Source organism: Carcharodon carcharias, chromosome 10, assembly GCF_017639515.1.
Source record: "Carcharodon carcharias isolate sCarCar2 chromosome 10, sCarCar2.pri, whole genome shotgun sequence".
NCBI lineage: Eukaryota > Metazoa > Chordata > Chondrichthyes > Lamniformes > Lamnidae > Carcharodon > Carcharodon carcharias.
The window spans coordinates 126,400,659-126,419,470 of NC_054476.1; the positions used below are offsets into that span (position 1 = coordinate 126,400,659).

The 18,812-nt window shown below is 47.4% G+C and overlaps 1 protein-coding gene across 2 annotated transcripts in view; it reads right to left on the reverse strand.

Moving 5' to 3' along the window:
- The window catches only part of LOC121283117 (eosinophil peroxidase-like), a 76,350-nt gene extending 60,408 nt beyond the window's left edge, over window positions 1-15,942 (reverse strand). The window contains exons 1-2 of one of the 2 annotated variants that reach the window (XM_041197243.1): window positions 15,861-15,942; window positions 350-422 (exon numbers count right to left, since the gene is read on the reverse strand). In XM_041197243.1, the coding sequence (XP_041053177.1) occupies window positions 350-422 (73 nt within the window). In that variant the 5' untranslated portion in view covers window positions 15,861-15,942. The remainder of the gene's footprint in view (window positions 1-349; window positions 423-15,860) is intronic. The other variant, XM_041197246.1, reaches the window with a different exon arrangement.
- Window positions 15,943-18,812: the final 2,870 nt, after the last annotated feature.

Consider the following 18,812-nt stretch of genomic DNA (forward strand, 5'->3'; position numbering starts at 1 on the left):
CTAGCTCTGTGCAGAGACACCCCTTAAGTATGGTGCCTGGATTATTGAAGACCTGAAGTGACGGTGAGGCAGGCGAATCAGAGGCCATCCTGCCAGCAATCCAGCATGTTTCCTAGGAATGCATTATTAATGAGTACCGGGAAGGGAATGATATGGTGTGAAAACACACAATTGCGGCTGGCGGGTAAAACGTCCTTTCTCATGCCCGCTACCGCACTTAGTGCAAATCTGGGATGATTCCGCCCATTGACTGCATTCTCTTTATTTACCCAATCAGTCATGTAATAAAAAATACATTTGTCAAAGATAATTTGCCTTTAAAAACTTGGCACTGGGTTCAGTTTCTTACCTGCTGGAACTCCATCAATCTCAATCAGGAGAAATCCCATGAGGGACATGCTCAGGAACCACATGGGTATCATCTTGAAAGAAAAACATTGTGTCCATGAAACAGCCTGACAGCTCATAGCAGAAACTCATAATAAGTTAATTGCTCTATCAGGGGAAATTGTTTCTCTCTATCCACCCCATCAAACCATTTAATCATCCTAATGCCTCAATTAGATCATCCCTTATTCGTTTATACTCAAAGGCATACAAATCTAGATTGTGTGACCTCCTAACTTAATTGTTTTAGTCCTGGTATCATTCTGGTGAATCTACACTGTGTCTGCTCCAAGGCCAGTATATCCTTCCTGAGCTGTGGTGTTCAAAACAGAATGCAGTAGTCCAGACACAAACTAACCAGAGCTTTATTGAACTGTAGCTTAGCTTCCACTTCTTTGTATTCAAGCCCAACTGAGAGAACTGCAAATGCTCCTTTAACTTTTAATGATTTTTTTGAACCTATCCACTTAAAAGTTTTGCCACATTACCTACAATAGAAGTGCCCACAGCTCGTGAAAGGCACGATATAAATGAAAGATTTTCTTTCTTTCATTTTAGTGATTGCTGTACATCCCCTAAATCTCCCTGCCTGTCCACAGTTATGAGGTATTCACAGCTAAGAAAATAACCTGATCGATTTCTTAGGCGTAAAGTGGATGACCTCACATTTACTCACATCTGCCACAGTTTTACCCACTCAAATGCTGGGGTTTTCCGGCCCCTGCGCTGTGGATCTGGCCTTGATGGATGAGGCGAGCCGGCCAAAAGCCCATTGACTTTGGCAGGACCAGAAGACCCTGCCCAAATCCCTTTGCAACTTCCTACACGCATATATACTAACTACAGGGCCACCTAACACAGTCATAGCCAAAATAATCCTAAATTTGAGCTTCAGGGTATAAACTATAAAGCATTAGTAAGTAAATTCTGCATCAGACATACAGGCCAGAAATGTAAAGCTGCTCCTTTTAAAAATCTGCACTCAAATTTATTCAATCTGCTGATTATGATAGGGAAATATGACAGGACTGCATCACCCTCACACCACAATCAGCATTATGCTAGATAGTACTCTCACATTAATGTTGCATTGTAAAGATGCATAACAGTTTAACCTTACAATGTCACATTATACAGGGATAAAAGCCAAGTGTTGTCTAACATTACAATCATATTATATTGATATTGCACTCATACATAACTTGCTTTTATACAGAGCCGTTAACATAGTAAAACATCCCAATGCACTTTGCAGGGACTGTTATCAATCAAAATTTGACAATCTGAAACATAAAGGGAAATTAGGAAGGTACCAAAAACTTTGTCAAAGAGGGTAGGTTTTAAAGAGCACCTTAAGGGAGGTGAGAGAGCTGGGTAAGTAAAGAGGTTAAGGGAAGGAATTCCAGAGTTCAGCACCTAGGCAGTTGTAGGCACAGCCATCAACGGTGAAGTCATGAAAATTGGGGATACATAAGAGGCCAGATATGGATGAATGTTAATGTGGAGCTAAGAAACAGCAAGGAGCAGCAAACATCGGTGGGAGTAGTTTATAAGCCACAAATAGTAGTGGTAATGTAAGGCATGGTATAAGTTAGGAAATTATATGTGTATGTAACAAGAATAATACAGTGATCATGGGAGGCTTCAATCTACGTATAGACTGAGTAACCTAATTAGCACTAATGCTGTGGAGGGCAAATTCCTGAAATATATATGAGGTGGTTTGCTAGAACAGTATGTTGAGGAACCAACTAGAGAAGGGGCTATTTTTGACCTAGTGTTGTGCAATGAGAAAGGGATAATTAATAATTTTCTTGTAAAGGAGCCTTTAGAGAAGAGTAACCATAATATGAAGGATACTACATAAAGTTTGAAAGTGATGTAGATCAATCCAAAACTAGGGTCTTAAATCTAATCAAGGGAAACTACGAAGGTATGAGGGGCAAGTTGGCTGGGGTAGGTTGAGAAACTACATTAAAAGATATGACAGTGGACAGGGCTATCACTTAAAGAATTAAAAGTGGTTTACAACAATTTACACTCCTTTGAGGTACAAAAATCCACCAGGAAAAGTAGCCCAACCATGGCTAATAAGAAAAGTTAAAGATTGTATTAGATCAAAGAAAGAGGCTTATAAGGTTGCCAAAAAATTGGGAGCATTTTAGAATTTGGCAAAGGAGGACCAAGAAACTGGTAAAGTAAGAGAAAATAGGTTATGAAAGTAAATTCTGAAGAAACATAAAAACGGATTGTAAAAGCTTCAATAGGTATGTAAAAAGGAAAAGATTAGCAAAGACAAATATGGGTCCATTACAGACAGAGACAGGAGAATTTATAACGACGAATAAGGAAATGGCAGAGAAACTAAACAAATACTTTGTGTGGAATAGTACCAGATTTGCACTAAGCGTGGTAGCGGATGGGAGAAAGGACTTTTTAACCAGCCAGCTGCAATAGTGGGTTTTTGCGCCGTATCATCCCAATCCCGCCTCATTTATCATGTATTCCCTGGAAACATGCCATTTTGATGGTAGGTGGTGTCTCATTCGCCTGTCATGCCATCACCTCGATGCTTCACCACACTGTATGCCATACTTAAAGTGCAGTTGCATTCACACTTCTCAGTGCTTCCGGACCAGGAGGGCAGCAGTGAAGACATGGACTCAAAAACCAAGAAGCGTGCAGCCACTCGATTCCTTGACACACCCCTGGGACATTTTCTATACACCGTTGGAGTCCACCGCGATGCCCTCTACACCTGTTCTGGCTGCAGGAGGCCCATCAGTGTCACCACTCTAGCTTGGGAGGCGGTGGTAATGGTGGTCAGAGCCAATGCTGCACAGAAGAGGCTGGCCATCCAATACAGAAAGAGGATGAATGATCTCGTTCGTACCGCCAGGCTAAGGCAACCACCTCACTCTAAACACACACGCTCACAGCCCGTCACACTGGGCATCTCACTCACTGCCAGCTCAGGGGACACCACCACTCACCCTCTCACACAAACCCTCACATCTCCATCTGGCCACATCTCCTCTGGAGGCTGCCTCCTCAGCCCTCACCATCTTGAGGCCACTTGCACAGATCAGCATGTGTCCCCACACACACCCCGGGATACCCACCTTCCCCAAGAAAGCCATAGCCCTGCAGCTGTTGAAAAGCCACCCCTGCCTTATGGCTGGCCTCGTAGGTTCAGACCTGCCCGTGAGCCCCCATAAAAGTGATGTGGCGCTGCCTGTGAAGCCTGGAGCTGATGACTGTGAGTGCTGCCCGAAGCAAGGTAGGCAAACAAACCTCAAAGTCTTGAGCGAAGTGTAGCTCACCGGGTACATGTCGCTTATGTTCAGTTGTGAAACATGTCAATGCGCCCGGATGATCCAGCGTGGGCGGATAATCCCGGTGAGCTGGATTTGTAATGATATGCAGATGTATTACAATGAGGTTCCCAATGTCCGATGATGGGAAACATAAGAACATAAGAACAGAAGTACTAGGAGCAGGAGTAGGCAATTCAGCCCCTTGAGCCTGCCCCGCCATTCGAAACGATCATGGTTGATCTCATTTCGGCCTCAACTCGTTTCCCGCCCTCTCTCCATAACCTTTCAACCCGTTACTAATTAAAAATCTGTATATCTCCTCTTTAAATTTATTCAGCATCCCGGCATCCACTGCACTCTGAGGTAGTGAATGCCATAGATTTAAGACCCTTTGAGAAATGTAATTCCTCCGAATCTCTGATTTAAATCTACCACCCCTTCGCCTAAAACTCTGGCCTCTCATTCTAGAATGCCCCTAAAGGGGAAACATCCACTCCACGTCTACTTTGTCTATCCCCTTTAGCACCTTATATACCTCAATTAGATCTCCTCTCATCCTTCTAAACTCTAGCGAGTATAGGTCTTAACTGCTCAATCTCTCCTCATAAGACAAGCACCGCATCTCTGGAAACAAACTAGCGAACCTCCTCTGAACCACCTTCAATGCAACTACATCCTTCCTCAAGTAAGGTGACCAAAACTGTGCACAGTACTCCAGGTGCAGTCTCACCAATGTCTTGTACAGTTGCAACAACACTTTCCTATTTTTATACTCTATTCCTTTTGCAATAAATGCCAAAATTCCATTTGCCTTCCTTATTACCTGCTGTACCTGCATACCAGCTATCAGTGATTCATGCACGGGAACACCCAGATCCCTCTGCACTGAAACATTCTGAAGTTTCTCTCCACTTAAATAATAAGTCGCCTTTTTATTCTTCCGACCAAAATGGTTAACCTCACACTTATCCACGTTAAACTCCATCTGCCAAATTTTGGCTCATTCACCTAACCTGTCCATATCCATTTGTAAATTTCTTATTTCTTCATTGCAACTTTCTTTCCCACCTATTTTGGTGTAATCTGCAAATTTAGCTATAGTACCTTCTACCCCTGAATCTAAGTCATTAATATAGATTGTAAATAGTTGGGGCCCAAGGATTGAACCCTGTGGCACCCCACTATTTACTATTTATAGCTTGCCATCCAGAAAAAGACCCATTTATCCTGACTCTCTGTTTTCTGTTGGTTAGTCAATCCTCTATCCAACCTAATATATTACCCCTACCTCCTTGTGATCTTATCTTGCGTATTAATCTTTTCTGCGGCACCTTATCAAAGACCTTCTGGAAGTCCAAGATATACTACATCTACAGGATCCCCATTATCCACTTTGCTTGTCACATCTTCAAAGAACTCTAACAAATTAATCAAACACGATTTACTCCTCATAAAACCATGCTGACTCTGATGGATTGCATTTTGACTTTCCAAATGCCCCATTACTACTTCCTTAATAATGGATTCCAACAATTTCCCAATGACAGACGTTACACTAACTGGTCTATAGTTTCCTACTTTCTGCCTCCCCGCCTTTTTGAGTAAGGGCGTTATATTAGCAATTTTCCAATCCACTGGAACCTTTCCCGAATCCAGGGAATTTTGGAGTATTATAGCCAATGCATCCACTATCTCCACTGCCACTTCCTTTAAGACCCTGGGATGTAGGCCATCAGGTCTTGGGGACTTGTCACCCTTTAATCCCAAACATGGCCCACCATTGATGGGCAGAGCAGGTAATTGCAAACTGGTTTCATGATGCCATATTGTCCACTCATGCAAACATGGCCGATGCCAGCGGGCATGGAAAATTCCTCCCTTTGTGCCTGTCTTCATGGAGAAAGATACAAAAACCTCTTAGAAATATTAGGGGTTAGCAAGATTGAGAATCCAAAAGAAATTAATATTAGTAAAAAAATAGTACTGGAGAAAATAATGGGACTGAAAATTGATAAATCCCCTGGACCTGAGAAAGTGTTGAAAGAGGTGGCTGTAGAAATAGTGGATACATTGGTGGACATCTTCCAAAATTCCATAGATTCTGGAATGGTTCCTGCAGATTGGAAGGAGAGAGAAAATGAGGAACTACAAACCTGTTAGTCTGACATCAGTGGTAGTGAAATTGCTGGGACTGAATTCTCCCATCCGGGGATGGGGACTGTTTCCCGCTGCAGAGGTCGCTGGGAAATCCCACTGTATCTTATGGCCCCAGCTTCATTAATTATACAATCAGCAACTTCCCAACATCTCGTGCGGTGGGGCGGGCTGAATGATGTGTACCCTGTCATATCGGGGGCCATTTTTAAAAGGCGCCCAGACATTCAAGTTACTGTCAACTCATATAGAGCTGGCAGGAAGGGGAGAGGGAGCTCCGGCACCTGAGTTCAATGATAAATCCCTGTATCTTTGACCAGGTGGCAGTCAGGAGGAGCGTTCTTTACCCGACTGATGGGAGGAGGGGGCTAAGCAGGGAAATCAACCCTGCATGGGTGCAGGTCGCTGACATAGTCCACGCCCAGGCTGTCTAGAGCAGGTCAGCCATCCAGTGCCAGATGAGGATGGATGACCACATCCGCTCCGCCAGGGTAAATGAAGCTTCAGTTGCTCATACAAACCAGAATGAAACCAATATGTCAGGAGGCATAGGCCTCAGTGGCAACAACATAAGGCCGTGCCTCCAAACACCACTGCAGTCCATCCACTCCGTGGTGGAGTGACCACTGTGCCTCCTTCACCCTTCCACACAGAGAGATTAATGCTCTATGGATGGGCAAGGAGGTGGGGAGGGTGGGGGCGGGAGATAGGAGCTCTGGCACAGAGGGCACCAGCAACCTCCACAAATCAGATACCTCTCTGAGCCTTATCCTCGCACGTGGATGGGTTCAGCGCTCTGGAGGGAGCTGACCCACATCACTCTGGATGACATGCTGTACATTAATACCATGCCACAAAATCCAGCAGGTTATCTCTAGGAATGGAAGCATGAGAAATGAATGTGAAATTGCTATGTACAAATGGATGCAACATACAATTCCCCTCAAACCCATTGCTCTGTTATCTTTCAGCAGGATAAGTTAAGCCACAACCAACGAGAATGTGAGAAGGCTGGAAGGGTCGTCTGCATCTGAAGGTCCTAACAGAGTTTGAGAAGAGGGCAGCCCAGCTGGCAGGTGTGGAGCGGGACTGGGCCATTGGTGATGGGGAGACTGGATGTGGGCCTCTGCCCAGTAAGGATCCATGAAAAGAATAGAAACCTCGAGGCCAAAGGTGCCTCCATGTTGGAGGCAGCTCATGTAGTCACTCACTCTCTCCTCTTTCACTTACAGGTGCCACAAGAAAGAGGCCAAGGCTCAAGGCAGACGAATCCCTGTCAGGCCTCAGCGGAAGCCCAAGCCCAGAGAGGAGCAAGGAGAGGATACAAGAAGAGAGATGTGCGCCTCTGGAGGCGTCACTACAGCCACTTGCACCCTCCACCAGCCCAGCGACACACACCTTGGTGGGTATGAGCTCTAGCTTAGGAGAGGTCACTCTGGTGGTCACCGCATGGACATATGTCCACAGCAGGAGGAGGCAGGATCAGCCAAGCTCACTGGCATTCGGAGGACTTTGGGAAAGAGGCATCTGCAAGGTCTCAGTCGATGACAGGCCTCTGGAATAGCCCTTCCAACTGATGGTGGGGAGTCAGCAAGAAGTGGGGGAACATCAGGCAGAGATGTTTGAGGCCCTCAACAGGGTGGTACGTGAGTCAGAGGAATCTGGCTGCCTGCTGGCTGATGAAGTGGTGCTGACCTGTGCATGCATCCAGGTCTCAATAGGGAGGTTGGCAGACTCAATGGAGGTCCTGGTCCAGCAGATTCTTCTGGAAATGTGCACAGATCTGCACTTCACTGCCGTAGCCACGGTGGAGCTTCTGCAGTTGGCATACGAGAGAAGGATGGGGCACCTGGAGCTATCTCCAGGTGCCCCTTCCCCTCAAGGAGTCAGGCCAGGGCTTTTGGGTGCCCTATGGAAGCAGGAACAGCTGCTGGATACCTCTGGGACATCCACTGAGGAATCTCAGAGGTTGTCCGGCCCTTACGTGCCCCTTTAGCCTGTTCTCCCTTCAACCTTGTCCTCCGTCACTGCAGAGGGAACAGCTGGCCCACAGCAGGACAGCCAAAGGATGCTGGTGCCCTTTAGGCTCTTCAGAGGACAGCTGCCAAGGTCATCCAAAGCGAGAGAGCCCTCTAGTCAGCAGGCTACCTCCACTCCTGCTGCAGGCCAAGGAAAATCAAGAAATATGAAATCACAACTGGTTGCACGAGTGAACAATTGAATGTCAGTGAATATAATCACTTTAACTGCAATAATGTCTGCTGTCTTGTTTCAGTGTGGTCCTTAAGGGTTACTGATTGCCCTTTCCCCCCCCACCCCCACTTCTCTGCCTGCACACGCCTGACCAAATGAGGCAGGGAGTCATGGGTATGCCCTTGCAAGCCCTCTCCCACACATGCTGAGCCTTTATCCTTCAAAACCTCATGTATCCCAGGGCCCTAGTATTGTCAACACTGTACATGGTGGGGTTTCCTTTCGGCTGTCTGGCTGAGACGACCTGCATTTCTGCTCACCCACTGATCCAACTCCCATGCAGCATCTCGGGATCTCCACCACCAGCCTCTGCACAGTTTTGACCAGACCAGCAATGGTGGTAGTTACATTTTACTTGCACTCTGACACCATGTACCCTCCCCCAGTCACCCACACCCTATCCCCATTACCGTTGACCCCCCTGGCATAACTTTCGACCTCCCCACCATTACCCTTCAATGCTTTCCCTTCTTCAACAATGTTCAAATCAATGTCCAAGTACCCTTCCTCCCCAAGAATCCCACCCCTGTAACCACCAACTTGCCCGCCCTCCTCCTGCCCACACCCCAAGACCGTGTGTATCTCCGTGTCCCCGCCAACGACCCTCGGCGCCCCTTCATACAACATCATCACATTCTCAGCATCCCACTCAATTGGCTCCCACTGCTCCTGTGACCCTCACCATTCCCTCATATCATGGCTACCCTGAGCTCATGCTCTAGGAGTCCGCAATCGACTCCACCGACCCCTCCCTGTGAAACACTTCACACCTCAACACCCCCAATGCCCCTTCACATCTTTACAACCTCCCCATCCCCTTCACACCTTTACAAACCCCCCCATGCCCCTGTACACCTCAACACCCCCAATGCCTCTTCACAACTTTACAAACCCCCCACGCCCCTGTACATCTCACAACACACCCAATGACCCTTCACACCTTAACCCCCCATGACCCTTCACACATCGACACCCCTCATGCCCCTTTACACCTCAATACACCCCTTTACACCACAACACGCTCCCTTTACACCTTGACAACCCCACTGTGCCCTTTTACACCTCGACACAACCCCCCACACCACTTCATACCTCAAAAACCCCCCACACCGCTTCACACCTCAACACCTCCTATATCCTTTACACCTCGACATCCCCCCATATGCTTTCACACCTTGACACCCCCCCATACCCCTTCACACATCGACACCCCCGATACCCCTTCACACCTTTACAACCCCACCATGACCCTCCACATCTTAACCTCCCCATGACCCTTCACACATCGACACCTCCTCATGCCCCTTTACACCTCGATACACCCCTTTACACCTCAACATACCCCCATGCCCATTAACACCTTGACAACACCCCTGTGCCCGTTTACACCTTGACACAACCCCCATGGCCCTTCACACCTCAACACCCCCCATACCCTTTACACCTCAACACCCCCCATACCCCTTCACACCTCGACACCCCCCATACCCCTTCACACCTTGACACCCCCATACCCCTTCACACTTCGACAACCCCCACACCCCTTCACACCTCGACACTCCCCCATACCCCTTCACACCTTGACACCCCCCATACCCCTTCACACATCGACACCCCCCCATGCCCTTTTACACCTCGATACACCCCTTCACACCTCAACACAGCCCCATTCCAGTTAACACCTTGACAACACCCCTCTGCCCTTTTACACCTCGACACAACCCCCCATGGCCCTTCACACCTTGACACCCCCCAAACCCCTTCACACCTCGACATTCCCCATACGCCTTCACACCTTGACACCCCCCACACCCCTTCACACCTTGACACACCCCATACCCCTTCACACCTTGACACCCCCCCATATCCCTTCACACCTCAACATCTCCCCATACCCCTTCACACCTTGACACCCCCCACACCCCTTCACACCTTGACACCCCCCACACCCCTTCACACCTTGACACACCCCATACCCCTTCACACCTTGACACCCCCCCCATATCCCTTCACACCTCAACATCTCCCCATACCCCTTCACACCTTGACGCCCCCCACACCCCTTCACACCTTGACACCCCCCATACCCCTTCACACCTTGACACCCCCCACACCCTTTCACACCTCAACACCCCCCCATATCCCTCCACACCTTGAAACACCCCCATACCCCTTCACACCTCGACACCCCCCATACCCCTTCACACCTCGACATCTCCCCATACCCCTTCACACCTCAACAACCTTGACACCCTTTCACACCTCGACACCCCCCATACCCCTTCACACCTCGACACACCCCCATACCCCTTCACACCTCGACACACCCCCATACCCCTTCACACCTCAACACCCCCCCATATCCCTTCACACCTTGACACACCCCCATGCCCCTTCACACCTCGACAGCCCGCCATGCCCCTTCACACCTTGACAAACCCCCATACCTCCTCAGACAAACAGTACCCCCCACCCCTGTCCTGCACCCGTCATGGTCCTTCCCACACTCCTGCTCCGTTCCATCTGCTGCCTTGCAACACCCTTGTAATACCCTTTCTCCAGCACCCCCAACTGCCCATGCCCTCTTCTAGGCCTGAACCCTCCCGCTTCCTTCCTCTCTTACCCTTCATTTTACACTTGTACAACCTCCCCAGGGTGAGGTAACTGGCAGCTTCCATCTTTTCCTCAAGTCTCTTCGAGCTGCCCAAAGCCTTCTTCAGGTAAATCCCAACTTTTGCATGCCACTTTGGTCCAGGCATGTGCTGGATTGGCATGTTTTCCCACTGGCATCGCGGACAATCAGGCCTGGGGCTAGGGGGGCGGTGCAATCCCAGGCGCCATATTTAAAGTGCACCAGAGCGCAGCTTACTTCATGTCCACAGACCAGGACTGCTCCAAGTGATAGGTGGCTCCAAAAGCAAAGGTGATGGCAGCCCCTAAATTTAGTGACACCTCTCTGGGGTGCCTGCTGGACACAGTGGAAGGGGGCCGCGATGTCCTCTACAACAGCTCTTGTCACAGGAGCTCCACCAGAGTCACCAATCTGGCCTGGGAGGCAGTGGCAGCGGTGGTCAGCGCCAATGGAGCACAGAAGAGGTCAGCCATCTAGAGCAGGAAGAGGATGAACGCTCTTATCCATTCCACCAGAGTAAGTCAATCGCCTCATCACTCTCAACTCACACACTCACAAACCCATCATACATCCACAGAGATCTCACATCTCAAGGGACAACACCACTAACTCTCACACACACCCTCACATCTCCATCAGGCTCATATCCTCTGGAGCTCACATCCTCATCCCATCCATGTCTCTGCTCACCACACAGACATTCCATGCAGTGTCATGTGTCCTGCTCACACTCTCTCCATCTGTTTACATACAGGAGAAGCTGGCTCACAACAGCCAGGAGAGGTCCCAGACCGGGGGGTGGAGTGGCCCACATTAGGCTGCTCACTCACTTTGAAGAGTGTGCCATCACGCTGACTGGTGTGGATGTGGACCGTGCCTGCGACAATGGTGAAGTTGGTGGTGAACAGCCAGGTGAGGATCTTGCACGAGATCATCCCTTTCTAAACACACCTGAGTGCTCTCTCTCTCCTGCTTTTGACTCTGCTGCCATGCACTAATTATCTCTACTTTGGTTCACAGGGAGCTCTGCCAAGCGACTGACACCCTCAGCCAATCAGTCCCTCAGTTCCATCCACATCCTCACCTCCAGCCAAGTGGACATCTCCTCCATTGGAGAGCTGGAAATAAGCAGCCTGGAAGACCCATCACAGCACTTACCCACACCCTCCACCACCGCAGAGACACACACCTCGGTGGGACCTAGATCTAGAGCAGACTCGGGTTCACAATCTGGTGGTCACCGCACAGACAAGTGTACGCAGATGCAGGAGGCGGGTTCAGCTGAGCTCCCTGGCACTCGGAGGACTGCTGGGAAAGACTCTCCCCCCTCTGAACTCCCTCCTCCCGGACACCTTTCCCCCTCTGAACTCCCTCCTCCCCTCAGCCACCTTCCCCCCTTTGAACTCCCTCCTTTACACCTTTCTCCCCACCTTAAACTTAACTACCCACTTGCAGCATTCTGCCCTGTTACATCCTTCTCCCCTTGTACTCCCTCCTCCCCCCGTATTTCCCCCTTCCCCCTCCCAAACTACCCCCCCCAACACCTTCACCCCACCCTCCCAACCTCACCCCCTGACATCTTCATTACCCCTTTCCAACCTCACCCCCTGACACCTTCACCTCTTGCCTTTGATCCTCACACCTCCCCCAATACTTTTGTCTTCCCCTGCCAAACTCACCACCCTCCAACCCTTGCCCCCTCGGTACACTTTCCTCTCCCACTCACACCTAGACTTTCCTCTCCATCCCCCACTCGTCAATCATCCGTACCAGCTCATGGTCAAGTTTGTGAAGTTCTATAGCAGGCCCGAAGCATGAACAGAGACCATGGAAGATGGTGCGAGCCCAGGGTGAAATCCTTGAAGGCCTGAAGCCTCAGCGAGGTTGACGCTGCTGCGTGAAGGCGCCCCACCTTCCGAGAGCTGCTTCGTGGCGGAGCCATGTCTATGACGATCCACCCAGCATGCAATGCACGTGTTCCTCCAGGGTGCAGCATCTTCTGCTCCTCGGATGTCCGTGTTCTGAACAAGACCCTAAAGGTAAGTCCCGGCTTCTGCACATCACACTTGTCCAGGCATGTTCTGGGCTGATGTGTTTTCCCACCGGCATAACGGTAAATTGGGCGTGGGGGAATGATTCCAGTCAGGCCTTACTTTGCATCCATCAGCGGGATACAAATAGAATTCATGCCGGCCTCCAATGGGATTTGCGGGCCGCCATGGTAGACACCATTGGATGACCCCGCTGTGATTTCACACCTGTGTGAAACCGATTTCTGCACCTGCCATTGAATTCAACTCCCCCGCCCGTCATGATGCCCATAGCCAATGGGAGTGGATGATTCCGACCAGTGTTAATGTTTTGAATCCAATATGACTCTTCTTCAGAACTTTCATATATATGAAACATTCCATGCTTTGACAACTATCTGCATAAAATAAATTACCCCAAACTTCTCCCTTCCCCCTGTGTCAATTTTAAATTGCTAACCCGGGGGAGGGTCTTTAATAGAGGCCATGGGGTTCTTGCCCACAGCCTGGGCGCTGTCAGGAGCCCTGCATTGCAACTTTTAGGGAATGCCTGCTGCATTCAATGCCCCAAGGCGCTTATTGGACCGTGGCAGGCTTTCCCCAGAATCAAGGACCCCAGTGGCCGATGTCTTGCCTGCCAAGAGCTGCCAGCCAATCAGAGGCCGGTAGCCCTATTGAACAGCGCAGCCACCAGGGAGGCATTGGCTGCTGCTGGTACCACATCCACACAAGGCCTAATATTGTCACTGGATACCAGGTCACAGGTGACTGATGGCAGCATGAGGATCGTCGGGGGTTGGGGGGGCGGTGGGGTCACGGGGGGAGGGAAGTCGGCAGCAAGGGCAGGAGGGAAGCTCAGACTGGGTCCCCCCATTCCCAATGCTAGATCAGGCACTGAATTCCTTTGCATGAGGGGCTCCTCCCCCGGCAACCCACTAGCAACCCCACACAAGTTTGCTTGTCGTGCTCCCCGCATGGTGAGCCCCACTGTTCTCCGCTGAGTTAATATCAGCAGTGGCAGGATAAGGCCTTTAACTACACATTAATCGTCCTCTTAAGGGCCTTAATTGGCAGCAGGAGGGGAAGGATGTCCCCGGGCCTTCCCAACACCCACTTAAATGAGAGCAGAGGTGGGAAGATGGTAGGATCCCCACCCGCCACCCTCCCATCTGAATAAATGCCCCTACCACCAAACTCGACACGGGGGAGGGCATTAAATTCTGCTCCCCTTGCCAGTGAAACCCTAGAAGAAATTATCTTTCCCTATTAATACTGCAAAAATCATGCATTATTTTAAACCTCTATTAACCCACTCCGTCTCACTAGTTCTCCTTAAAACTCTGGTGTCCCAACTCCAATATCACCCTACAGTCCTTAATGAGATCTTTTTGTCCTTGTTGAGATATTTGATAACATATTTCAAAACTGTGAGCTGTGCTAACAGTAAGAGGAAGACCTGTGATTGCTTTTTAATAGCTTTGTTCAATAATCATGCTGAGTTAAATTTAACCCAGAGAATGACAGTACAGCTTCAAGCTAGAGAAGTGTATCTTTAGGATGCTTGGATGTTCATAAACTTTTGCATAGACGTACATAGACGTCACAGGTGGGATGTTTATGCAGCCATATTATTAATGCAGGTCTCCAAATAATCATGACAAAAGAAGTTCAGATGCTTTCACTTTAATATGTAAGACATTACTTGGTGACTGGAAACTCAAGAGTGGAGTTAAATTGCCTATCTTTTGACAGGTACCTCATTCACTGATATATACTAAATAATGGCTTATGTGTATGATTTTTTTTTTACTCACAGGATGTGAATAAAATGACATTTATTGCCCATCCCTAGTTGCCCTTGAGAAGATGGTGGTGAGTTGCCTTCTTGAATCACTGCAGTCCATGTGGTGTATGTCCTTTTTTGTGATTTTGTAGCATTTTGCAACTGAGTGGCTTACTAGGCATTTCAGATTCAACGACGTTGCTGTGGGTCTGGAGTCATGTGTAGCCAGACCAGGTAAGGACCAGATTCCCTTCTCTAAAGGGTATTAGTGAACCAGATGAGTTTTTACAACAATGGTTCCGTGGTCATTAGACTTTTAATTCTAGATCTTTATTGAATTCAAATTCTGCCATCTGCCATGGTGGGATTCAAACCCAGGTCCCCAAAGCATTAGTCTGGGTCTCTGGATCATCTTTTGATGATCTGCTTCTATCACTGCTTGTTTGTCCCTACAACCACACCACCCCACCACCCCCCCCCCCACCCACCTCTCTGTCTCTCTATCTCTCCGCCCCCCACACACACACACCTTAAACCAGCTTATATTTCAGCTCTTTCCTGGACTCGAACTCAAGTTCTGACGAAGGGTCATGAGGACTCGAAACGTCAACTCTTTTCTTCTCCGCCGATGCTGCCAGACCTGCTGAGTTTTTCCAGGTAATTCTGTTTTTGCTCTGGATTACTAGTCCATCCACAATACCAATATGCCATCACCTTCCCAAGGTAGCAGCAGTGACCAGGCCAAAAGTAGCTACCACGCAGATGGAACATGAAACATACTCGGTCCTGCCTTCAGTAGGCATCCTGCCCTCCATGGGACAGGGCTTCAGTCACTTCTGACACTCTATGTTTTTCATGCAACTGGCACAGATATTTCTCATTCCCTGTTTGTCAAAGATATTCCTCAGTTCAATTCAGTTTGCAGCAATAATAAATTGCCAGTGAATTTAAACTAACCTCTCACCAGTAGAACAGCCTGCACTTTACACTGTCATCCCTGTTTCCATCTACTTACAGTTATGCATAGCTGGAAAAGGTTAATTTACAGAATTTGTAATCTTTATAAACTGCAATTACTAAAAAAAAACACGGTTACAAACCCAACAGCACAGAACTGACTTCATCAATCAGAGACTGGATTGGTGCTGTCTTTAGGTAGTTAACTAACTTCCAAATTATCCCCACTTTAAAGTAATTGCTGAAAAAAGATACTTTTTTTTGCCAAAGCTTTTTGTCTTGTACTCTTTAGGACAATTCGCAAGAATACCAAATGCAAAGTAATTCATTCAAATGCATTTACCCACCTTTATAGGGATGGCACCATGAATCACACCTGCAATGCTTCTGAATCCAGAGGCTTAGACAACTGGTATTCCAGGCCTTAATTTAAATGGTATTCAGTGATCACGTGAGATGCTGACCTTCTGAATCAAATTTAAATTTCAGTAAAAAAGGAGTTTCCTACGAAGGTAGTGCAAGTCATTTAGATAAGCATTTGGGTTGGTAGGGCAGCAATTTATATTGTGTAATTGCAAAACTTCATCGATATAGAGGTGTGTATGGAATCTAGCCAACATTTCTTCATATGTTGAGCTGAAACAAATACAGTGGAGCTGTAGTACACCAGCAACAATTGTCTTTTTCACTCAATGATTGCGATGAACGGTTGAAGCCTTTGCTTGTGTCTTTACAGATTTTGAATAAGCTCATCTCATCAGGGCCTCCAAAACAACACATTTCAACTAAATGAGAACTTGTGGCCTGAGTTAATTCTCTTACAATGCACAGCACACCCATTTTCCTCATCCTTGCTGGGTTTCTCCATCTTCCTGTGTCCTAAGGAGTTTATTTCATGATTCTGCTTCTTATTTTAAAAGTCTTCTGCAAACCCAGTGTGATCAGATACATCTCTATCCACACTTGACCCCCTTACTGAATCTGGATTACTGCTTACCGTCCTGCACACCAGCCCTATCCCCAGTATCCCCATTATTGACTTTGATTACAGTTTATCCCCTCCAGTTTCGATTCCTCCAACTCCAGATGATTACTCATCTCCTTGACCTTTTGTTCCATTATCAGCAATTGATATTTTGACCACTCTATCTTCTCCCCCCCCGGCAAATCATTTTATACTTCCTTTGTAAAGCTCCTAAAACCTTATCTTAGCCTGTAGCTGTGTCTCTCTTACCTTATTTCCAAATTCCATCACTTCCATCCTCACTCTGACCCAAGATGTTTGTTTATATGTAGATGTTGAGGGCTGTTGAAGTGTTCAGTGGTTTCATTGATATGGCAAATCACAATTAGGTAAAATTGAGGAGCAGACATCTTTCCCAAAACGAATGGGCAGTGAGACACTCAAGTCTTTGCAATATTGTCACATTAGGAGACTCCATGCTAGTATAAACTAAGCCTCACATTGCACAAATGGTGATGATAGGTCAATCCAGAGCCATACATTTTAGCTTCAGAATTGAATTAATAAATATATGCAAATATCAAAAAATCTAATGCAGGTTGTGTGGCAAACCCCCCAAAAACGTTTTACAGGATATAAAAGCTTGCAAAGAGCATTGTAACAAAAAACTGGTCAACATGAACTTTGAAGTCTTAGGCCATGTCTCACAAATATTTGAGAAGGTAGTGTCTTGAGCACTGGAAAATGTCCCAAAGGCTCTTCACAAAGCATTAAAGCAAACAAAATTAGATAGCAGGCCACATGAGGAGATATTAGGGCAGATGACCAAAAGCTTGGCTAAAGATTTAAGGAGTGCCTTAAAGGAGGATAAGGGTTAGAGAGGTTTATGAATGGAACCACAGAACTTAGGACCTTGGCAGCTGAAGGCACAGTCACCAATGGTGGAGCAGTTAAAATAGGGGATGCTCAAGAGGCGAGAATTGAAAGAGCGTAGATACCTCAGAGGGTTGTAGGGCTGCAGGAGATTACAGATATAGGAAGGGGCGAGGCTATGGTGGGATTTGAAAATACGGATGAGAACGTTGAAATTGAGTCATTGCTAACCAGGAGCCAACATAAGTCAGCGGGCACAGGAACATTGGGTGATCAGGACTTAGTGCGAATTAGGACACAGCTAGCAGACTTTTGGATGACCTCAAGATTATGAAGAATATAAGATGAGAGGATGGCCAGGAGTTGTATTAGAATTGTCAAGCCTAGAGGTAAAAAAAAAGGCATGAGTGAGGCCATCACATGTTGGTATTCAAATGTCACTTGGGCACAAAATAGAACTTGAACCATATACAATTAGTATGTATTAGCAAAATGGGAAGCAATTTGGGTGGATTGCTGACTATTAGTGTCCAGCAACGTGGTCTTGTGGCGCAGTGGGTAGTGTCCCTGCCTCTAAACCAGAAGATCCGGGTTCAAGTCCCACACCTGGAAATGATGGCCAAGGAAGATGAGTTCACAACGTGGCCAATTTGAGTAACAACTTGTAAATCCTTCCAATGTACACAAATAGCAGGCAGTAAGACCAAAAGAGATTCCTGGTCATTCAAGTGATGGAAAAACATTGGAGTCTCTACCATCACTATCCATATCTCCAGGCTACAACATGTATGTAGAAGTGTATGTTGCTACAGTAACTCAGTCTAGGGGGGCTGGTTGGCTCAGATGGTTGGTGTGGATTAGATTGGTGCCAATAACTTGGAGTTCAATCCCCATTCTGGCTGGCATGGATTCAGGACATATCTCTGTGCCACATGTTGTGGTGCTGTGGGTTGGATCTGCCTTTGGACAGAGAACTGAAGAAATGTCCAGTCAGTGTGTGGCTGTACTTGAGAGGTTTTCACTAACAACTGAAACAAGATTTTCTGATCTTTAGCTAGGGATAATAAAGTTGGGAATTTGGAGTAATTTGGGAACTGAAACTTTGGTTGAAATTCCTTAATCAGGATTCTGATGGAATTGTGACAGGTTTTGCAATTAAGAGCACACTGGCACCTTATTGGGGCATGACTCATTACAAATGTGACTGAACTGGATGGGGGTAATGAAGAGTTAGGTAAATGTGACTAGGAGCAGCATGCCAAGCAATTGCAAAAGGAACTTTCACACCCATGGTCCACCAATGGGACAAGAGCACATCTAGATAAGAGAAGATTCACAATATAGATAGCTATCCACATACTTAACCACACCCTAAGCAAGATACCGATTTTTAGCAGCAAAGGAGGTTATTAGAAAGCAGCCACTAACTTGTTTTTTTTCATCGTGTTTGGAATCTAGCATT